Genomic DNA, 22,901 nt, shown 5'->3' on the forward strand with positions numbered 1-22,901 from the left:
TCCCCAATGTGGGTTGGCCTCAGTCAGTTGAAGTTCTGAAGAGAGAGAGAGAAAACAAAAAGTTATCACTCTCAAGAGTAAGAGAGTGATAACTTTTCCATGGAACCATTTCCATCCGACAGCTTTGGGCGGGGACATCAGTCTTTCCCTGCTTTGGACTCGAGCTGAAACGCCAGCTCTTCTCGGGTGCTGAGCCTGCCGGAACTTGGGCTGGGACTACGCCATTGGCTCTCCTGGATCCCCAGCTGGCTGCCTGCAGATTTCTGGATTCTCAGCCTCCATAATTGTGTAAGCCAATTTCCTATGATAACTCAAACACACACACACCCTATTCTGTTTCTCTGGAGGACCCTCCATAGTACAGATGGGCCTCATCCAATCAGCAGAAGAGTTTCCAAAGACGGCATTTTGCCTCAAAACTGCGACACATAAACCCTGCTTGCGTTTCCAGCCTGCGGCCGGACCAGCTGCCCTGTGGATTTTGAATGTGCCAGTCCCTGAGATAGATCTGTTTCTATATTTTATTGGCTCCGTTGCTCTAGGGAACTCTGGTCTACTTAAAGTCTCAGATTTGTCCGTGTTTGTGCATTTTCAGGAGGAGCTTCATACCTAGAGATGACCCATCAGGAATTCGGGGGAAAATCAAAGTCATTCAACCACTACAAAAACGCGAACATTCGTCTGCTGTTTGTTAACACAGAAAACGTGAGAACAAAACAAAACAAGCAGCACAGAGAGTAGCTCCACAAATCAATTAATTACACATGAGCTTCCATTACAACTTTCTCGGGACACGTACCGGAGAACCCCTTCCCCGCTGTTGTTTATCTTTACACCTGATTTCCATTCCTTGTTTTGTTTACATCACTAACAAAACAACTGAGACACTCTCACCAAAGTTTCACAGTTTGTTTACGGTGTCTTTCTCTCTTTTTGAGTGGGTGCCAGGAAAACAGCACACCGAATTCACTTCCCTAAAACAACAGTGGGCCTCCTCCTCACCTCCCCCCAACCCCTAACAACACCAGCCGGATTTCTTCGGGTGTAGCCCTTCGTTTTTCTCAGGTACAACAATAAGCTTGTCTTCTTCCACACATCACAAGGACACTAGCTATAAAACTTCTGCTAATGAATCAAATATGTGAATGAATTCAACAGTCCATGTTGACAGCCGCATCACTATTCAAAATTATTAATGTCATAAAACTTAAATGAGTTCTCTTGTACTCTGCACATCAGCATGTTGTGACTTCCCGTTCCCACTGAATGGCACACAGAGTGCCAATGGAGAGCAGACCGCTCCTGGCTCAGTTACGTGTTTATCATTAAGTTTGCTGAGCACAGGAACACACCATCAGGAAAGTTTATTGCCTACAGGTAGCCCAACCAACAACATCCCTTTCCGTCGGCAACATTAAATTAGCAATGGGTCTGACTGGACCCTTGAGTACTATGTCAATTCTCTACTTAGCATAGTAATTTAATTTTTAAACAATTTATCTGAGGTATGGTTACCAATCCCTTCTATTTGGTAATTTCCAGCATGTTCTCTAGTCTTTAAGAGAGGTTCTTTCTACTAAATTGTCTAGGAAGAAAGAAAAAGAAAGAAAAGAAATCAATCAATCAATCAATCACATCCTGAGAATGGGGAACTGGAAAATGTTAGGGTAAGATACCTACAGACAAAGCCCTGGGGGAAAAGGTACAAAATTCAGACTTTCAATCCTCATTCTCCTGCCTCATCTGTCTTCTCATCTTGGAAATGGATGGGGAGGTTGGAGGGGACAAAAACCTACCTGCCAATCACCTGACAGGGAAATGTTAAAGACTTAAATGGAAAGCAATTCTTTTCCTAGTATGATTTTTGAAGATATTCTCAACAACCCAACACACAGCCCTTTACGTTCTAGAGCTGAGAAGGTAACTCATACCCCCAGGCATGATCTTCTGGGATTGCCGACAGGGCCACGATGAGGCGGAGGGAATTTTGGGATGCTCTGGGGAGTCTTTGGGTCAGGGGGCAGAAATGGCTGAGAGTCCCTAGTGAATATTATTCATGAGTCACAATATTCAGGCAGCACGGTGACTTATCTTTGTCAACTGGTGAATGACATGTATCCATAAGTCCCTTTAGCTATCACCAAAGAATAATTTTTGGACTCTAGACTGTCGGAATTGCACGTGTAGATAATTTGGTAAAGATTTCAGAATCTAGTAGGTATAAAAGTGTCGATAGCTAGCAATGGCAAAAACACACAGCGTGACCTCAAGAAACTCACCCAGTAGTGACAGGAAATGACATGGTAACTATGATCATTGTGATGTAAGTGACAACATGGGGGGAACTAGCAAAATGCTGAGGAAACACTGGGGGAGGTTCATTTTGGTTGGGGTTGGAGTCGATCAGCGCAGCCGCCCTGTACAACACACACTAGATAATTTGCCCCCTTGATTTCTGTGTCGCAGGCATGGAAGCTGGTAAAGAAGAGAGGCAGCCTTTCCCGGGTCATGTTCCTTCCGATGTAACCTTTGACGTAAGGCCGGGGGTCCAAGTGGACCTGCCCACCAGGTAGCAGAAAATGAATGCGGCCTCGGGGGAGAAGCCAGGCCTGGAGATGAAGAGCTGGCTGCTGTCCACACGGACACTGCCAGGGAGGGGAATGGAAAGGCCAGAAGGGAGCTGGTGCCACACTTGGAAATCGCTGCACTTAAGGATTAAACAAAAGCAAAAGAGGCCGTTGAAAAATAGGGCAGTGCCAGAGGGTGAGGCAGAGAACCAGGCTGTAGCAATAGTTTATAGACCAGGAGATGAGTGCACACCCCAGCACAAGCAAACAAAACAGGAACTGTTCAACAAGGTAAAACACTGTAGAGAAGTGACAAGAGTGAGAGCTGAGAAAAGCAACAGAGAGGCAGAAACATACAACTAACTGTTGGCTTCAGAGACTGTACTTTCAGCCGCACAGCTACAGGGCGAACGGCACAAAATTAAACAGCGCCTATGGCGCAATGTAAATACAGGAAGTGCATACAAAGTATTCCTTGGAGATATTTGTTCAGAACTAAAGAGACTTTTTAAAAAATCAGGGTGGGGTCAAAGGAGAGAGATTTCTTTCGTTCCTCTTGATATGGCCTTGGACATAACTGCAGTGGACTGTCCACCTCATAGCTGAAAATGAAGGTGTCCTCAGGAGGAAAGTCAGCATACGAACTGCCAAGGACGGGGATGGTGAGAAGGACCGAAAATGGGCCGACAACAGTTTTGGAAATCACTCTATCCGAGGAATAAAGATTTTAAAAAATTGTCATAATTTCAGTTGTCTTAAAGAGAGACACTTGTACAGATGTTTAGTAACATTTTATAGGAAGAGAAAACACAAAAATTTAAAAAGAAAAAGAGCTAAGGGAGCCCCTTCCAGAGAACACAAGGGGATGAGTTTAAAAGCAAGCAGACCTCTGTAAGTCCGGTGGTGGCTTCACCACGGTGCTGATTTTACTGCTGGTCACATGCACTTGTTTTATGTGCTATTGGACATGTATCAAATATGCCACATATATTTTAAAAGGGGAGAGTGGAAATATAAGCATGAGCCTGGGAATCGCTTCTAACAGCAGCTGGAGTTTCCATTCTTTTCCATCCCCACCTCGGCAGTGGCCACCGCTGGGCGCGCCCAGAGCGTGAAGCAAAAGGCATTGCCTACTCGGCCCTAACTGAGCGAGGGCCCCAAGGAGAACCTCTCCAGGAAGAAGGTGCAGAAACCTAAAAGTACTGGAAATAACCAACCGAGCACACCTGGAATTTTCTCATATTTGTCTTCCCTGAAAGAAAATTTAAGAAATAATCTGTGAACAAAGAAAGCTTTCCCCATAAACATCCTGGGTTAGCATTGAATAGAGTCCCAAGAGAGAAAAGCCAGGAGGGAGTGATAAACAGGCTGACAGCAAAACATCTGAGTCTTCCCGGCAGCTCTGGAGCTTATTTCCGGCCAGCTTCTGCACATCATCTCACTTCTCTGTCCACCCACTTTCTCACCAGTAAAAGGAGACGGTTGTCATAGGTGATTCCTAGAACCCATTCCCGCTGGAATTGGTCCTCTTCCTTATGTTCGCCACAAGTTTCCATCAAGGCTCACAAGCCTTCTGCTTCCTAAGAAATAGCTGCAGACCCCAGGGCTCCGAGGGCCCATTCTCAACAAGATGGCCAAGCTGGCTAGAAATGCCCATGACCCACAGATGTGTCCAATTAGCCCTGTGGCACATAACTGCATGGCACTCAAGCCCAGATCTTGTCCGTAAATATCAGCCAAGTAAGCCCAAGAGGGAAAGGGGTTGTTCAGGGAGAAGCACTTGTGTCTCAGAAAGTCGACGTGTGAATGGTAAGATGTGCAGCTCGGATTTACATTCAGGTGGGAAACATAGGTCAGCTTCTACACAACAAAATGATTGCTTAAGTGGATTAAACCACACACGACACTGGAAAAACAACATTCACCTCTAACTTTGAAGCCCAACAATTTAGACCAGTGACGAGGGCTGAGCACGTTATGGTACAGTCTAGAAAAAAGCACGAGTCACGTGAAAGGAAGTCACAGCATCGCAATGAGATGGAAACGGCGGTTAATTGCTGTCAATGACTTACAAACACAAAAGAGGGCACGAGGGAGATGCATGCCCCACAGTGTCCTGACACTGGCAACAATCACTGAGACCCAGGAGGAAGGTTCGAAATCCTCCTGGAGGATTTTGAGGATTTTTAGCGATTCTAGTGCCGCAGGTCAGAGCGAGAAGAGCTGTGATGGCCTATAGCTGTTAAAAACATAGTCACAATCAATACTGACTTCAAAGTAATAGTCTAGCAAACCTATTTCTTTTTTTTTTTGCACATGGCCTGAGTTTCAACAAGATGCCTGACTATCAGCAGCTTAAGTTTCTTAATTGAATTTTTGGAGTGATATTGGTTGATAAAATTTTACGGGTTTCAGGTGTACAGTTCTATAATAAATCATCTGTATATCGTATTGTGTGTTCACCTGCCCAAGTCAAGTCTCCTTCCATCACCATGTATCCCCTACTCACCCTCTTGTACCTCCCCCCATTCCCCAACCCGTTTGGTAACCATCACACTGTTGTCTGTGAGTTTTGTTTTGTTGGTTTGCTTAGCTATTGAGTGAGCATTATTGTATCATTTCCAGATACTGCCTGGATTAATCTGGTTAGGTTAGGCTTAGACTGAAGTAACAAACATCCCTCAAAATCTTAACAACAGCCCTGGCTGGTGTGGCTCAGTGGGCTGGGCATCATCCCGCAAACCAAAATGTCACCACTTCAATTCTCCGTCAGGGCACATGCCCAGGTTGCGGGATCAGCCCCGAGTTGGGGGTGTGAGAGACAACTGATTGATGTTTCTCTCCCGCTCATTCTCCCTCCCTTCCCCTCTCTCTAAAAATAAATAAAATCTTAAAAAAAATTTAACAACAGAAAATCAAAATCAGTTAAAAAAGGAAGCCAAAAGTTCTCCCTTACTTATAAAAAATCTGTGCTCAGCCAGCCCCTGGACAGCTGTCCCTCAAGGGGTAACTTGGTGACACAAGTGCCTCTGGCTCCGTGCACTGCCATCTGAATCTGTCGCCACCCCCCACCCCAGAAGGAGAAGGGCTGGAAGGCTGTACCCAGGCTTTTGCTGCCCGAGGCTGCTGGTACACATATCACTTTCTGTTGTCTAGAACTAGTCATGCTGAGAGACTGGAAAGTGTGCGGGTCTGTCCGTGAGCCCAGAAGGAGGGAGCGAACACAAGGGACACCTCCCTGAGGGCACTGGTGAGAAGCGAACACATCCTCGCACCCCTACAAAAAGTCGGTGAGCCTTAAATTCTAAACACTGTGTCAGCTGCTCACCCCCAAAGCCCTACTCTTCTCCTTTTCTGACCGTCCACGAAATGCACTGGTCTCTTTTCACTCGATGTACAAAACTGTTAACAGCAGGCGAGCATGGTTAGGAGAGTAGATGTCAAAACTTAGGCTGACAAGAAGAAAATTAGGATGTAGTCTTTCTAGGCGCTTTCCCGCTGTGTCAGGACCCTCCAAACTCAAGTCTATCCTTCAGGCTTATCACAGTCCAATGAAGGCAAGGGTAAAAAAAATCAAAGGAGCAGCAACAGAGGCAGGAAAAGCAGAGGGATACCATCGCCCAGAGATAAGGGCCAATGGAAAATTCCTTGTTTTACACCTGTGCCCCCCACACTCCCTCTCCTAGTGTGACAGGGGTGACCTCTAATCTATATCTACAGACGAAACCTCCCCTGAAAACCCAGATTCACAAGTCTCGTGGCCTGCTTGACATCTTCTCCTGAGTGAAACTAAAAAACCATAAAATTAACGTGTCTGATTTTGCCCCAAAGCTTCCCCTATTAACCCCCACCCTTGCCAGTGTCCCCCATGTCATTAGAGAACACCAGTACGCATGTAACTGCTTAAACCAGACATTTAGGAGTGACGCCTAGATTCTTCCCTTTGCGTCACGGGTTACATCTAATCGTGTCTTATCCATTTTATCTTTGAGAAAAACTTAAAATGTGCCACCCCACCTCTCGCCATTTCCATTAACTCCACCTGCTTGGCCCAAGCTCTCAACCCTAAACACTCCGAGTCACTACCCAGTCTCCCCTTTCTACCCTCGCTAGCTTCTAATCCTCTCCCCGAAGAACAGTGGGACTCTTCCCTTTGTAAGTCCCTCCCTTACCTGAAACCATTCATTCCTTTTCTATTGCACTAAGTATAAAGTTCAGACAAAACCACAGGTCTCTCTAGCATCATTGAGAGCCACTTCTAAGCCTGCCACGTTGGTCTTTCTGTGCCCACGCAGGATGTGGCCTGCCTTCGGCAGCGTCTCCGCGCAACCTGACCCAGGTCCCTGAGGTGTTCTTGCGCTCACCGTTCGGCACGGCTGCGTCGTGAACATTCGGGTTTCATTTAGGTTCTGTCTCAGTTTCTCAAGCCTCAGTTGGTTTCCTTCCAAATACATAATTTGCATCAGAGTACATGTTTGAGATGCAGCTTCCCCTTCCATCCCGCTCAATATAGTACCACCAGAGAAGGGTCAATAGGCACTTGGAATGTAGAATGACATGTGCATTGTTAGAGAGACAAGAGCCACTGGCATGCAGTAGAAGAGGGTTAACCAGAGCGCTGACACTGGGCCAGGGTCCTGTACTCCAAGGGGCACGCACTGACGTGTCTGTAGAAGTCAGAGTGCCTGCCAGCGCAGACCAGCCCCCAACTGGAAAGACCACCACTCATGTACAAGGGGCAGCTGCTGACAATGCCTGCTGGTATGAATTTAGGCTCGTCGTTTCCAGATTTTTAGTTTTTCAAGAGAAGTGGGAGATCTGGAGCTTTTAAAGGAGGAGTTTCAGGGGTTTTTCCACTGTCAAAGAATAATTTAAACTTGAAGTTCCTGTTGGGCAAACAAAACTTGTTGGCAGACCCAATGTGGCTGCAGAGAGCCAGTCTGAAATCTCAGCTAAACAAACAAACAAACAAACAAACCCATGGCATTCTTTTACCCATCTTGCCAAAGTGTTTTCTGAGGATAATGATGATATTAATTAAGGATTACCAGAGTAGCAAACTTACATTGTGCTTAGCATATGCCAGGAGCTGTTTTAAGCATTTCATGTATATGTACTCCAATGAACATAACAACATCCAGTGAAGTAGATAAGTCATTAGTGTATTTCCTACCAGACAGAGAAAGACGCTAAGGCAGAGAGAAGTCAAGAAATTAGCACCAGGTGATGAAAAGCCAAGCTCTTTGCTATGCAATTTGAAGATAAATCAAAATAGTGGACTAACTTATCTATAAAAATGATGTGCTTTATTAAAAAAAGTCCAAGTTTTGATGCTGCCATTTCTTCCTTCCATTACAGCTCTAGTCTGTTGCTGGCCCCTCTAAGATCCGGACATGTATAGGGTTAACTGTTCTTTGTCTATTTAGTACAATATGAAAAAAGGTTAGTATCGGATTTCCCCAAAAACCAGATTACACAATGTACAAGTTAGACATGTGAACATTTAGAACGAAACTGAGCAATTATATAAAGAACAAGGAGGCACTGAAGTTCAGCTTTGGTTAATGGCATTTGGCCAAAAAATGTGCTATTAGGATTTGGCTTCAGCCCTAGTGTTTAGCAGACCAAGTAGCTAAATGCCATTCCGGCCATATTTTTGGCAACCTTGAAGTTGTATGCAATTAATGATTGAGCAAACAGATTATTTACTTACCCGATCATCGCAGAACCATTAGTAATACAAATGGGGATGTCCTTGGCATTGACTGTTGCTATATAAAAATTTCCTTTTCAAGAAAAGTAAGCATTCTAGATATAACTTAGAGAGTGAAATTCTCCTGGTTTGCTTTATGTAGCAGGTCCATTGGCCAGGTGAAGATTAAATGTGCACTGATTATTACAAGAATTCACTTAAAGAGTTGAGCCTGTATAAGGTACCAGGCATGGTTTGTCTTAGGGATACATCACTGAACAAAACAGGTCCCCGTCCTCGCAGACTTTATGCTCTAGTAGATGATGACATAAAATAATAAACAACATAAAAAGGAAATGATAAACTGTTAGAAAGTGGTGTTTTGTTTTGTTTTTTGGTGGGGTGGGGGTGATAAATAACAGAAAGGAGCCAGGAGATCAGAAGCACTGGGGAAGACATTATTTAAATAGAATAGCTCACAAGATGCTTGCTCTTCCTCAGTGGAGCAAATGTTTGAAGGAGATGGGCACACCTTGGACAATCTGAGGAAAGGGAACTGCGGGCAGAGGCAACAGCGAGTGCAAAGGCTCTGAGGTGGGAAGATTCCTGGTTTAACCCAGGAGCAGCCTGAGCACACGAGACTGTGGCAGAAGACACCAGTGACTTGTCAGGGGACAGACTATGCAGAACCTGGAGGGGCACTGGAAAGACTTTGGCCTTTAATTTGAGGAAAACGGGGAGTGATTAGAGGAGTTTTGGCAGACACGAACTGACTTGCACACTAACCAGATCATTCTGGCTGAATGGAGAATCCTGTTTTACAATAAAGATTGTGAGAGCATTGCTTTAAAAAAAGGAAACCATGAGTGATGGCAACAAAATTCAGCTTGGCTCTGGCTGGTGCAGCTCAGTGGATTGAGCACAGGTCTGTGAAGCAAGGGGTTGCTGGTTCGATTCCCAGTCAGGGCATATGCCTGGGTTGCAGGCCAGGCCCCCAGTGGGGAACACATGAGAGGCAACCACATATTGATGTTTCTCTCCCTCTCTTTCTCCTTCACTTCCCCTCTCCTAAAAATAAATAAATAAAATATTTTTAAAAATTCAGCTTGATTTTGAGAAATTTTAAAAGTGTCTTTTTAAAGTACAGTCCAAGCCTTTAACTTCTGGGACTGTTTTGATAAAACTGAATCATGACTTTGGAGCCAAGAAGGCAAGTCTAAGAGTTGAAGTCTTTATTTTAGTCAGTTATTATTAGAGAGAAAGAAAGGTTAATAACTGTGGAATATCACGATTAGCATGACCCTGCAGTGGTGGAGTTTGACAAAAAGCATCTGTTGCATCTCCATTGACCTCGGTTGAAAGAGCATATTTTTAACATTGTAAATGTAGAATATAAAGCCCACAGGAACTGACAGCTTGGAGAAATGATTACCACTTAAGTATAATGTCATTAAAAATCTGCTTGGTGTAATTTTTAATAAAGAAGCACTCAGTATCACAGGTGTATTCTTGTAGGAAAGACATTTGGTATATGATGGTGATCTTAAACTTCAGACTAATAGCGATTTAACACTCAGCTGTTCAGCCAAAACACATGTTGATATATGTTATGACTATGTGTGTCCCCACAAATCCATATGTTGAAGGCCTAAGCCACAACGTGATGGTATTTGGAGGTGGGCCTTTGGGAGACAATTAGTGTTAGATCAAGTCATGAGGGTGGGTTCCCCATGAAATAAGTAGTGTCCTCGTTAGGTGAGGAAGACAGACCAACGCTCACCCTCTCACCACTATATGAGGACACAGCCAGCAGGTGACACCCGTAGGAAGAGGGTCCTTACTGGGATCCAAACTGGTTGGCACCTTGACCTTGGGCTTCTCAGCCTCTAGAATCATGTGAACTATATGTTTATTGTTTAAGCCACCCAGTTTATGGTATTTTGCTATGGTATCCCAAGCTATGATAGTATATATCTAAGGTTATATGTGGAAACAACATTTGAAAACTATTTCTGATTCCTAGAGTCCTAGAAATAGTGTCTCAGGTGTTGCTTGGTAACAGAGGGGGGGTTGATTTTCAAATCAAAAGTTCCTAATCATTTAAGAAGAAGTGGCTGCTTTCCATTTCCTTCAAGTTTTAACTTCAAAGAGACGTGTGATCCTGGGAATCTGCTGATGCTTACACTGGGGACCATGAAGAGAGCTCAGGGTGGGAGTGAAGGAATCTTGCCATTTGAAATCTTGGCCAAGCCTGGAGGCACCAGAGAGATGAATGGGTTCTGATCTGGACCCTGGAGACTCTTTAAGTGAAGTTTGAAATGCCTGCCACAGACTGCAAATGTTTCCCAGTCTTAGGGACAACCGAGATGTTTCGAGGATGGAGGGTAATTGAGTGGCTGTGGAAGGATCCCTTGCTCACGCCGTGGACAATGTCCCATGCACACCCACGACCCAGAGCAGCGTTCGGCTGACACGGTCAACTATTACAGGGCCCAGCAAAATCGATCTTTCTGCTCACTTGGGGAGAAGCAAAAAACCAATGGAATAACCAACCATGGGGCAAGAATGAGGAAGACCCAGGAGCAAGGGACTTCTGTGTCACATCAACCGACTTCATTCACTCATTCATTCACTCATTCATCCAAGAATGTATTCTTCATTATGTGCTGGCCACTGGAACAGGAACTTATGTTACAGCAGAGAACAAGACAGACAAGAACTGCTCTCAAGGAGTTTAAATTCCAGCACAGAGAAAAAATAAACGGAATGGTTTCAGAGAGGAAGAAATTCTATGATGTCAGAGAGCATGTCCGGGGGACTAACTTACTGAGGGTGATCAGGCCTCTCTGGACAGGCACCTTTGAACTGGAACCCAAACGACAAGCAGCCAGTCATGCAATGACTGAAGGGGAAACATTATGGGCAGAAGGGGTGTCAAGCACCAATGCTCTCAAGAGAATGACCTTGGTGTATTCAAGAGACAGAGAGGCAAGTAGGTCTGGAGCTCAGACAACGAGAGGAGAGCCTGGGATGAGGCGAGGTTGGGAAGGCAAGCAGGGCCTGGATGTCCTAGGTTAACAATCATGGTATCAAGTCTGGGTTTTCACTTTAAATGGTACAGAAAACCATCAAGGATGCCCAGCAGGTGAGGAGCATCCTCTGATTGAAGACTGTTGTGTGGAGGATGGATCACAGCAGGGCGAGAGTGACATGGAAGCCAGGTAAGAGGCCACTGACAAGGTCCCGGGAGGACGCCCACATGGTGAAGGCACAGGAGGTAAGACTTGCACGGGTTCCGGAATCTGTGCGGAGTAGAATGGACTGACCTGACGTGCTGATGCATAACCCACCGAAACAAGAGTTACCATTTGCATGCTTTTTGCGCGATGAACTATTCTTTTTCTAATTCAATTATCATTCCTAAATCTCTTGATAGATGAGTGATATCAGGACAATTTCAAACAATTTATTACTCATGACCATGGTTTTGTTTTTCCTTTATAATAAAAAAAACGTTTGGCAACTTATATCCAAATTCCTATTGGATATAGGAATGCTGTGGACATTTGTATGTGAAAGCAGGACGTCCCTTTACAATGATTTGAAGTGCCCCTTCCACCACCCACTCCTCTCCCCCAAATGCTCCATAACACGGGGTGTCAGCATCCCCCCATCGGCTGAGGCACAGCCGAGGTGATGTGGAGCGGCAGAGGCATGCAGAGCACCTAAACCACAGACTCACTACTTATTACTTCATTGAAAGGCATCCACTTCCTCCAGGTCACATGGTGATAGTCACACCCACGCAGGGCCATTTACCATCTGCCTCTTCTCAGGAAATCTTTGCAGAGCCCCTGTTCTAAATGGTCCCCGAGTCCAAGTAGGCACAGTTCAACAGCAAGTGCCACGTGGGAGATTGGGGAAAGCAAGGCAAACACATGAAAACCTTACTAAATAATACACATTTTAGAAAGAAGATCTTTTAGCACATACGTATGGAGACAGGGAGGGTAAACTGTTGGGAGATGACTCGTGTTTGTTTAACTACGGTGCCCTCACCAGGGACAGTCATCAGCCCTCTGACTAGGGCCAAACCCCACTTGCTTCCACCACCCTTGGCTGTTGACCTTACTCTGCCTCGAAGTACTGGCTTTATCTGCTTCCTGAGCCCTTCACTTGCCTGGGCGGACCGGTGCTCTTAGGTACCTCCAGGCGTTTTCAATGTCACTCACCAAGGACTGAGAGTCTTTGCATCACAACTACAGAAAAAGCCCACTGCTGTCATGTGTGTCGCTTTCTCAGGTACAAGCTGTATGGACGTGCCTTTATATAGATGCACGCGATCCAGAAATATCTCCAGCCATTCTGAGTGTGATGGCTCTTTAACTGCTGCCACATGGTTGGAAGGGTTCCATATTGATCTTCGGAGTTGCAGGCTGGAAAAGCATTTGGGTGGAGTGCTACCAGACAAGCTGTCCCTGGAGCCCACGTGCCCTTTTCTCCAGAGGCCTCTCTTGGCTGTGTCGAAACTCTTAATGGAATTGTGACTGGGCTCCAATCAACCCACTCTGAGGGGCTCCAGTTCCTCAAACACCTCCTTCCAGTCCGCACCCTCAAATGGCATACGCTGCAGTCTTTGTACACCGGAGAAGTAATGCGGACCAGTGGCCCCCGGCACTGGTTGTTTTGCGTGGGTCTGGCAGCACCACAGAGCAGAAGGCCCTGGCCATGGGTTAGACAAACTATGCTTTATGTTAGCCTGGATCACTGCTGGCCTCAGAGAAATCTTAGAGAAGCCATGTAATCTCATCTTCGTCTCAGTTCCTTTCTCTGCACTATAAATGGGGTCAGAAGAATCCCAAGGTTCCTTTCTTCACTGATGCTACCACAAAACCAGGGCTCAAATAACACCCTATTTATTGCAACACTTTTCAGAGCTCAACCCTTTAGTAATAAGCGCTTACCTTTCCAAATCTGGGTTTGCTGTAGTTTTCCTGAGATCTTCCCAAGTGTCCAGTGTGTGTACGGGGGCCATGGAACTGACATAGCATGACGTCATTGTGCCTTGTCTCACTTGTCCTGAGCCTCCTGACAATTCTTAACAACGTGTGCGTTCATTGTGATTCTCCAGCGTTATGTCCTTTCATATCATTGGTGACAGTATATTGGGTTGGCAGCTTTTTCTGGAGAGACACTTGCTCCCCGAGCCAAGCAACACAGATAGCCAAGAATTAGATCATTCTCTCCCCAAATTGCCACAGACCTTCTCAGAGGCAGCTGAGCAATGTAATTTGATCAAAGTTAAGTAAAATCCAGCCTTCCTCTTTTAACCCAAGTCAAAATTCTTTTAGCTTTCCATGTAACTCCCAGATGAATGCTTCCTGCTCATTGTCACAAACATCTACCAGCTGCCCTCCGGTCAGCTCCCCTCTATCCACCTGTGGCTCATCCGCAGCACCAGGCTTGCTCCTCCTCCTGCCTCCAGCACCAGGTTCCAGGCCAGCTCCTTTAACTCTGTGCCAAGTGAATACGAACTAAATCTAATATTAGCCTAATGAGAAAAGGCTATCTGCTGCCAAAGATTCTCATGATGCATCCCAAAGCCAAATGCAGACAATTATTCACTGTTTTAGATGTTGGCACTGCTCTGCCGTTATATAATACAGCAATAAGATTTTCTGTGTTTCTCTCCGAGGAAGAAAGACTACACGCAGCGTTCTAACCTCTTCTTTTGCCTTGTTGGCCAGATTTTCAGTAGAACAGATTACACTTTCTCTTCAAATAAATAAATCATTTGTACATTTAAGGTTAAGGGAATTAAAACAACAAACAAACCCTGGATTTAGAGTCATTAGACTTAGACTCCAGTTTTATATACGTCTTCCTCTGGTTGTTGGCCAGAACCAAAGCAAGTCATTTAAATTCTTTGTTTTCTTGGCTGCAAAATGGGGACGCAAATTTTGTAAGTGAAAGGTGTGGGGCAGCCACTCCCGTACACGGGACGGGCAAAAGCCACACCCAGGCTTCTGATTATTGCTCTGGCTCACCATTTTATGGGCTCTGGAATTGCTCAAAAGGAGAGAACAAAAAGGCTTTGAACCATATGAATCCTTTAATTTACAGATTAAAAACATAGAAAGGGTAAGTTTTCTTGTGGTCACCTAGAAAATCAAATCTAGAAGTTGACATGTAACTTCCCAATACTGTCTTTAGGCCACTTGCAAGGTGACATCCCAGGATTCCAAGATAGGGACCAGCCAAGATACCTCCTGCTGATAGGCTGATCTTAACTCCACCCTCCAGGTTGTCATGGAAATTCAAATTCCAATCACTAGAGCATTTAGAAATATCACCTGCAAAGCAAACTCTTACTTTGACATTTTTCTTATGACCGAAGCACATGTCCTCCAAGGCCCAAGGACAAGGGTTAGGGAGAACATTAGCACAACACTATTTGCCCCTTTTCACTTTGCTCCTTTACCAGAGAACTTCAATGGATTCCCACAGATCAGAGCAGCCTGACCAGAACTTTGTGTTCTATGTCTCTGCTATCTGAAACAGTAGCCCCTAGACACAAGTAGTAACTGATGACCAAAGATATTCATTTATTCGTTTTTATTCTATTTCAGTAACATTAAAAAGCCACATACGGCTGTTAGCTGCCATGCTGGACAGTGCAGGTAGAAAAGAAATCCATGCTCCCCATTCTCATTTTCATGTCCCACACAACCTGACCCCAACACACTATTTCAACCTGTTTCCAGAACACACACCTCAACTCTGAGGAGACACCTGAGGATGTCTCTGCCACACCCCGGCTTAGGGCACTTAGACTTCATTGCTAATGGCACCTTCCATTGTTACTGCTGTGCATTTGAATTTTACCTGTACTTCACAACCCACATCAAGCTCTACCTGTACCGGAATGCCCTCTCTAGAAGCCCCATCCCTACAGCCCTGTAAGGAAAGGGTTAATTAACCTCAGGCCTGGGCCCATCCAGGAAGGACCTGTCTGTCATCAGGTTGTTTCTTTGGAAACTGCTACATGGAACTCCACCTGGTCTCCAGGAGCTGATGAGTTGGCCTTAGGCCTCCGTGAGTACAATGATAGAAAGAAATTGGTGGGGAACAGAGGCTGTGTCTCCTCTGTGTCAAGTAGACTCATTCCTACCTTGGCTCTCACCTGGTGTACGTGCCCCTGTGTGGGGGAGCGGGCAAAAAAAATGTGCAGCTTAATAACTTCTCTGCCTCCCAAAGAGATGAAGGTGCTATACCTCCCATCCCTCTTGCCTTGTACCACCTGTAAAGCTACATTGCTATAGTTTTACCTCTTGAACTTGTAAAATGCAACACACACTTTCTGGACTCCCAGGTGTTTATAGGCTTTCAGGACTTCCATTGGTAAATAACTTTTTCAGATCAACATTTCAACTGGATCTGTTTTATTTTTCCAACTAGACTGCATGCTGCCCACTAATAAGGGTTAAAAGTGAGCATGGTTCTCCATTGCTTTGCCTTTGGTCTGTATGAGCTGGAGGCAACTTGTGGCCCAGACAACCTTCTGCTGAAATTAGGGTCCTAGTCTTTTGAAGAATTGGGGCCAAGGGTCCCAAAATTACATTCAAAGAGAAGCGAAAAGGATGATTTTTCCCAGAATGGAAACATAGGGTGGGGCGAAAGTAGGTTTACAGTTGTGAGTACAAAAAACAGAGTTTACTCTTGAATTATTATTAATTATTGTATTATTTTCCATACAAACAACTGTAAATGTACTTGTGCCCCACCCTGTATAAGTAGAGAGAGGTGATATAGTTTTTAAATGAAAGAAATACAAATTTCAGGATCAAGATAATAGATTAAGTTCATGCTGCAAACCCACCCTGAGGCTCTGGAAAGGTAAAGATCCTAGAAAGTAAAATTTTAAACTTATGTAACACCATGCTTAAAGTCAAGGAAGAGAAATCTCTAGGTGTCAGGAAATGGCAGCAGGAAGGAGGCACAAGTTCACTGTGCCTGGTGGAGAGCTGGGACAGCCGACATACGGAGGGACTTAATGGTTTCAAAGCCCCGTGTGGCCACACTTGGTGTCAGAGCCCGCAGGCATGACAGGGAGCTAGACTCAGGTTCCCTGGGTGAAGCCCACAAGCGGGGAAGTGCAAGTGAGAGGACTTGATTTGCTGAGTCAGTCAGTAGCCAGAATGTCAAACTGAAACATAATGTAACACCTGGTCAAAGGTGTTACCTCCCAAAAGACCCAGGAAGAGATAAGCACAAAACACCTCATCAGTGCTCCCTTCAATGGGGAAACAGAAACAGACAAAAGCCCCACCTTATCGAGTGGCTTCCGTGACCACACTCGCTCCCCAAGGTAACTCCCCCTTGGCAAATAATTTACCAGCAAGAATTGGAAGCCATGGAAGGAAACACAGAGCCCTAAAAGGCAGAACACAACTCACCAAAGAGTCACAGTTGAGCTACTAATGTTAATAGGACAATCTGTAAAAAGCTTTCAAATAAATACAAGAATGCATACTTAAAAAAAAATCAAACAAAACTGAAGCGGAAAAGTTTTCTCCGTAATCTCAACTCCAGATACCAAGGGCTGCTCACATTGTGGGGTACGCTCTTCCAGACCCAGTGACAGCCTTCTTCAGTGAAAGACACTTTTACGGAAATGGGGACATGCTGTGCAGTAACCTTACCTTCTTCTCTTCCTCTGCTGACTTTGAAACATCATCACACTCACGTTCCCACACGCATACTATTATAGACTGAATGTCTGTGTTCCTCTACAATTCACATGGAAACCCAACCACCAATGTCAGGGTATCAGGAGGCAAGACCTTTGGTAGGTACTTAGGAAATGCGGGTGGAGCCCCCACAAATGGGATTTGTGCCCTTGCAAAAGAGACCCCCAAGAGCTCCATGTCCCTCTCCACCTTGTGAGGACACGGTGAGACAACAACCATCAATTCATCAGGAAGTGGGGCCTCATCAAGACACTGAATCAGGCAGCACCTTGGTCTTGAACTTTCCAACCTCCACTATTGTGAGAAATAAATGTTCACAGCTTATAAGCGACTCAATCAAAGTATTTTGTTACAGAAGCTCAAATGGCCTAGGATAAATACACATAGGTATCCTTCACCTTATAAAGAAAAAAGCCTTTTCCATTGCACAAACGCACACGGTTTCTTTAGCCAGCGCCCCATGAATGGCAATTCGGCTGTTTCCAGTGCTTTCATATCATACCCAGTGCTAGAGGGACCACTCTCCTGCAGACATCTCTGAACATCTGGATGACTATTTCTTTTTTTTTTTTTAATTTTTATTTATTTATTTATCTTTAGAGGGGAAGGAGAGGGGGAGAGAAACATCAATGCATGGTTGCCTTTCGTGCGTCCCCTGCTGGGAGTTGGCCTGCATGGAACCGGCCTGCAACCCAGGCATGTGCCCTGACTAGGAATCGAAATGGGATCCTCTGGTTCACAGGCCCGAGTTCAATCCACTGAGCTACACCAGCCAGGGCTGGATGACTATTTCTTTAAGACAAGTTCCTACGGAGAAAACTGTGGCTCAAAAATCACACACATTTAAAACACTGGTAACTCCTAGCAGACTATCTTTCAGAAAAGCTGTGCCAGCTTCCGTCACTGACTAGCTTTCACCGCATGCCTGCCTAGCCCGAGGGTTTCTGTTTTTTGTTTTTTTTAAGGTAAGTTCAGAGTATCTCAAGTGACCAGCAATTCAATTATTTACCCAAGAAAAAAGGCGATGATGACTCACAACTCCAATAACCCTCTAAATGCAACAGAAGAGAAAATGCACATGTGTCTGCCGTACATAAAACCGGTTCACACTGCCCGTGGTTCAGAAACCTCAGGGGGCATGGAGAGTAGGTCTGCAGGAACGACACCAGCCACCTCCTTGCAATTCTGTCCCCCACAGCACCCACTGCCACCATCGATCCTCCAAGAAAATGACTCAATCAGTAGTTTGTCTAAGCTTTTCAGCTTGTAGCCTGTTCACTCCCAAATACGGTGTTGATGGGAAAATACTCAGAAACCCCTGGCAACCCCATCTGTTTGGGGGTTTCATTGTCGAGGACCTGGATGAACTGTAATGGATCTGGTTTCCAGGATGGGGTCGATTCCAGAGGAAATGTTTGTCCCAGGCAACTGCCCTCCTGGTGGAGTGGGCGTGCCGCAAAGCAAGTACGAAGTGGCCGAGAGGCCAAGGCCAGTGCTGCCCATGTGGAAGTTCAGGTTTAATACAATATCTCTTAGCCTTAGTAACTCAGAAATAATCAAATCTCATCAGATTTGAATGGCATTTTTTATAATACTGATCTGTTTTGCAAATAAAAGAGATGATATGGAAATGTTTAAATCTGAATGAAAATCAGAGAAAGAATAATTTGCTTGATTTTTCTCCAGTCTAATTTTTAACATTTTAAGCATCATTTTTAAAAGATTCTACTCAAACTGTCTTCCTAAAGAAGATTAAGACTTTTTTTTTCCCCTCAGTCTTTTCAAGGTGCCTGTGTGGAATCAGAGATTGATGATGTTTAGATGTCAAAATAGGGGTCACTTATTTCCAGCTCAGCTCACAAACCCAACTTCAGTGATCACCAACCAATTTCCCATGAGGTGCAATGTCTCTTAGGTAAAAAAAAAAAGCTAGTGCAGAATATCTGCAACTGTCTCCTTGATAATCATTCCCCATTCCCTACTGATACTAGCGTGTGCGCACACACGCACACACACACACACACACACACAGAGTAATGCCATCAGTTTTCAACCCTCCACACTAAAAAAAGAGAAGCAACAAGGTTCATTATTCAAAACTTTCAAAACTGCAGATAAAACAAAACTATCACATTTGATTTTGGAAGATCATTTTTAGGGGGAGGGAGTGGTTACTGGATGACAGTAAAGTCTCTCCAGGCACATCTCATTTTACTCATTTAATTGTTTTATTGCACTTTACATGTTTTTTAAAACAAATCGAAGGCAAGATCCTCCACCAGTCAAAAGATGATGATTTGGTTTATTACACTGGTCAGACCTAATGCAAAATAGCTTGGAGGTTTGTCCATACTTAAAATTTTTCTTGGGTGATGGCAACATTTGCTTTCTAAGCCACGCATATCTTTACTCAAATATTTGAAAGGAAATTCTTTTGCAGAGAACGAGCAAGGGAGAAACCAAATACCACATGATGACCAGTTCTCTCTATTTCTCAGGGCAACACACATGAATATCTCCAACACTGTGCCCCCAACATGAGCTTCTTCACTTAATTCTGACAAAAACCCACATGGTGCCAGTTTCCTTGCGGAAAAGCTTTTTAAAAAGCTTTACTGAAGTACCACTTACCCTCCAACTCCCAGTTTACCGATGTGTGTTTTGCACCTACACTCGGGCTAGAGACTAAAAAGAACCAAGCACCCAGTGAACTAGAACAACCGCATCTCCTATTAATCAGGGTCCACTGTACTGCCCACCATCATCTCCCTCTTAAAACTGTTGCAGAGATGCAACAAGCCAGGACATCAAGAGTCCTTCACAAATACCTGGAATACATGGATACATGTAAGAAAATGTCGGTTGCTATCACTATTCACGGTGTTTGTCAGCAAAAGCCCCTCAATATGCATGTAGCCGGTCCTTTTACAAAACACTTCCAGAGGTACCGTATTATTTCGTCTGCTTAACCTGACGAGGGAGGTGGCTTTTATGATGCACACTCAATACATGAAGGAATCTGAAGCTTGGCAAGTCACGTGACTTGTCCAACATCGTACGGTGATCAATGGGAGCCTGGCAAACAAATCTTTCAGCTTTGAGTTCAAGGCATTCTTCACTCCGGCCCACTCTGTACTGTACTCAGAACCTCATGTGATGAGGCCAACAAATGGGTTTCGATTTTGCCCCAAAGGGGAAGCAGTCGATATTCTCATTTATTATTGCCTATAATCAAGAAGCAGTGTTTGTTACCCTGGAAAGACAACGGTCACTGGGGAAAGCACCATGAGTTCTCCTCTGTGGCTGGACCACAAAACAGCAAAGCTGCAGCTTCGGATTCTCCCGAGGGCATCGGATTGTTACCTACCTTCGCCGTCTCAGCTTCTGCCTGTAGTCGCTTGGGGGTTCCTTTTTGGTCAAGCACCTTCTGGAAGTTTTTGTTTTTAATGGATTGAGAGTCAACACCTTCACCTCCAATTTGCAGTTTAATGCCTTCAGCACGGGCAGGGTGATCAATAGCCCGTGGATTCAAGCCGCAGTGGAGAGCTAGGCAAGAAGGGAAAAAAAAACATAACTCAGGAAACAAATCATACGAAGACGGCGTCCAGGGCGGACAATCCTTCATCTGGCCTAAGTGGGTGAAAACAAGGCTTCGGCGAGTTAGGAGATGGTCTGGCCACAATGGGCCAGAACTTGCTGACGAAGGAGTGCCAATCCAGAAGCAGTGAGCTCCACATTGTTTGACCCCGAGCAAGTCACGAATCACCACACTGCACGTGAGAATAGGGAATCAGGCACCTGCGTCAGTGCCTCCCCCACTGACACAGTTTAGCTGCAGCTCTACCTCCATCGGGAAAGTGCCCCTTCTGTCCCCCTGAATTTTCCGTTCTTCCAACACTCAGGCAAAACCACCCTCCTGCACTCATTCAACAGATATTTATTGAGCACTCATTATATGTCGTCCGATGATTCTGGAAACATGGACGCAGGGTGTATGGGAGATGTTACCCTCAAAGAACTCACCATCCAATAGCATAAGCAGATAAAAGACAAAAGAACGGGTGATTTTTTAAACAGAGTTACAACTGCTACATGGATGACAAAAAGAGCAGAGTGGAAGGTGCAAGGGGGTTGAGTCTGTGGCTTCTGGTTTTTCCTACTTACTCTCCACATCCTCGCACACGGGTAGTCCTGCAACTAAAATACAAAGCCCATTTCCTGAGCACATTCAGTTATTCAATAAACCCTTACCAAGCCCCTCCTATGTACCCAGTGTTACCAAAGAAACAGCAGTGAATGTGATAGGAACCATACATTCTACCCAGGTGACCCCGTGCACCACCACCAGGGGTGTGCAGGGGGTGTGTGGGTATGCACACGCACACACAGGACACGTGTGTTTTGAGGTTTCTAGTAGGAAATGATCTCACCTCCCTGTGTCCCAAGCCCTTCACCATTAAACTCCTCTCCTTATTTCCTTCCCTTTGGCCTCACAGGATTGAAAGTCAGCACCTTAAGCCCCCTTTCATCTCCTTCAGGACTCCACTTGGCTGATAAACACCTGCCTCTCAGCTAGGGTCTTCACTCCTCCCCTTTCTCATCACTGTCCCCCTTCAAACAACTTCCATGACTCTAAAAAATTCTTCCCTTTACTCAGCTCCACACCCAGGTCGGGTTTCCTTTTCTGTTCCCCAGGTTTGTTAATATTTCACTCCTGAGAGGTGAGAGAAGGCTTCCCAGAAACAGTGAGCTAAGGAGCCCTCTTCCCACTGGCCACGCCCTCCTTCACAGGTGCCACCCCTTCCCCTCACTTCTGATAGGACCAACCCGCCAGGGACCCTCCCATTTTGACTCCGCCCTAGAAAGTCCTCACTCACGAGGTTCAGACAGAAGCAAATCTGTCACTCCACATCCCAAGTTCCATGCACCCCAGATAACCTAACCTTAACATGTTTCAACCCGAACCTTGCTTTTCTTATGAAAAATACAGTCCCCTTTCCGGTCTCCTCCAGTTACTCACACAGAAACTCAAAAGTCATCTGTGACATCAGTTTCTCCATGATTCCTGTCCCTCCCGTCTATCGCCAGATCCAGTAGGCTGCACACCCAAAATGCTGCTGGAACCCATGCAGTTCTCTAGCCCTGCTGCCCTTGCGCCCTTGACCCCCGAGATCTCACTGAAAAAATGTAGAGGCCAGATCACGAGAATCTTCTGCTTCAATCTTCCTAATGGCTTCCTTTTATACCTAGAGCATGAGAACGACTTTCCCAGGGGCCAACAGTCCCCCCTGCATTACCCATCCCCTTGTACCTTTCCCACTTGTTAATCCTCGTCTCCCCCCTGTGAATCCTGTCACTCCACTTGGACCACACATGGAATCCTTCCTTTCTTTTCCTTTTCCCTGGAGAAACAACTTGTTACACCAAGTGATTTTGCTCTATACCTTGAGGAAATATTTATTTACTATTTACTTATTTATTTATCATTGTTGTTCTATCACAGTTGTGCACACAGAGTTCTTCCACATCTCCAGGACTTTGTACATTTTTTTTTTTTTTGCCAGAAATGATCTTTCTCACTTTCACATTCTTCACCTAATTCCCACTCATCCTTCAGGTTTCGGCATAAATACCGCTTCTTTGGCTATGCCGTCCCTTAAGCCCCAGCCCCATCCCATGCTACATCACGTGCCCGGCACAGCAGGTATTCATCAAATGTTGAATGATCTGAAACCGACTGTACAATGATGCATATGCATGTGGCTTTATACCATGTTATATGGAATTATCTGTAAATTTCTCTTCTAGTTCCTAACCTTCCTAAAACCGAGGACTGGCCTGGTTTATGGTACATAGTAGGTATTCAACATGTATTAGTTCATGGCTCCCCCC

At 45.1% G+C, this 22,901-nt stretch overlaps 1 protein-coding gene across 3 annotated transcripts in view; it reads right to left on the reverse strand.

Moving 5' to 3' along the window:
• The window catches only part of SAMD12 (sterile alpha motif domain containing 12), a 335,623-nt gene that overhangs the window by 279,309 nt on the left and 33,413 nt on the right, over positions 1–22,901 (reverse strand). For all 3 annotated transcript variants that reach the window (XM_037048435.1, XM_037048436.1, XM_037048434.1), the window contains exon 2: positions 20,377–20,555. In XM_037048435.1, the coding sequence (XP_036904330.1) occupies positions 20,377–20,555 (179 nt within the window). The remainder of the gene's footprint in view (positions 1–20,376; positions 20,556–22,901) is intronic.

Source organism: Sturnira hondurensis, unplaced genomic scaffold (assembly GCF_014824575.4).
Source record: "Sturnira hondurensis isolate 20B ecotype Veracruz unplaced genomic scaffold, ASM1482457v3 Scaffold0006413, whole genome shotgun sequence".
NCBI classification, from domain to species: domain Eukaryota; kingdom Metazoa; phylum Chordata; class Mammalia; order Chiroptera; family Phyllostomidae; genus Sturnira; species Sturnira hondurensis.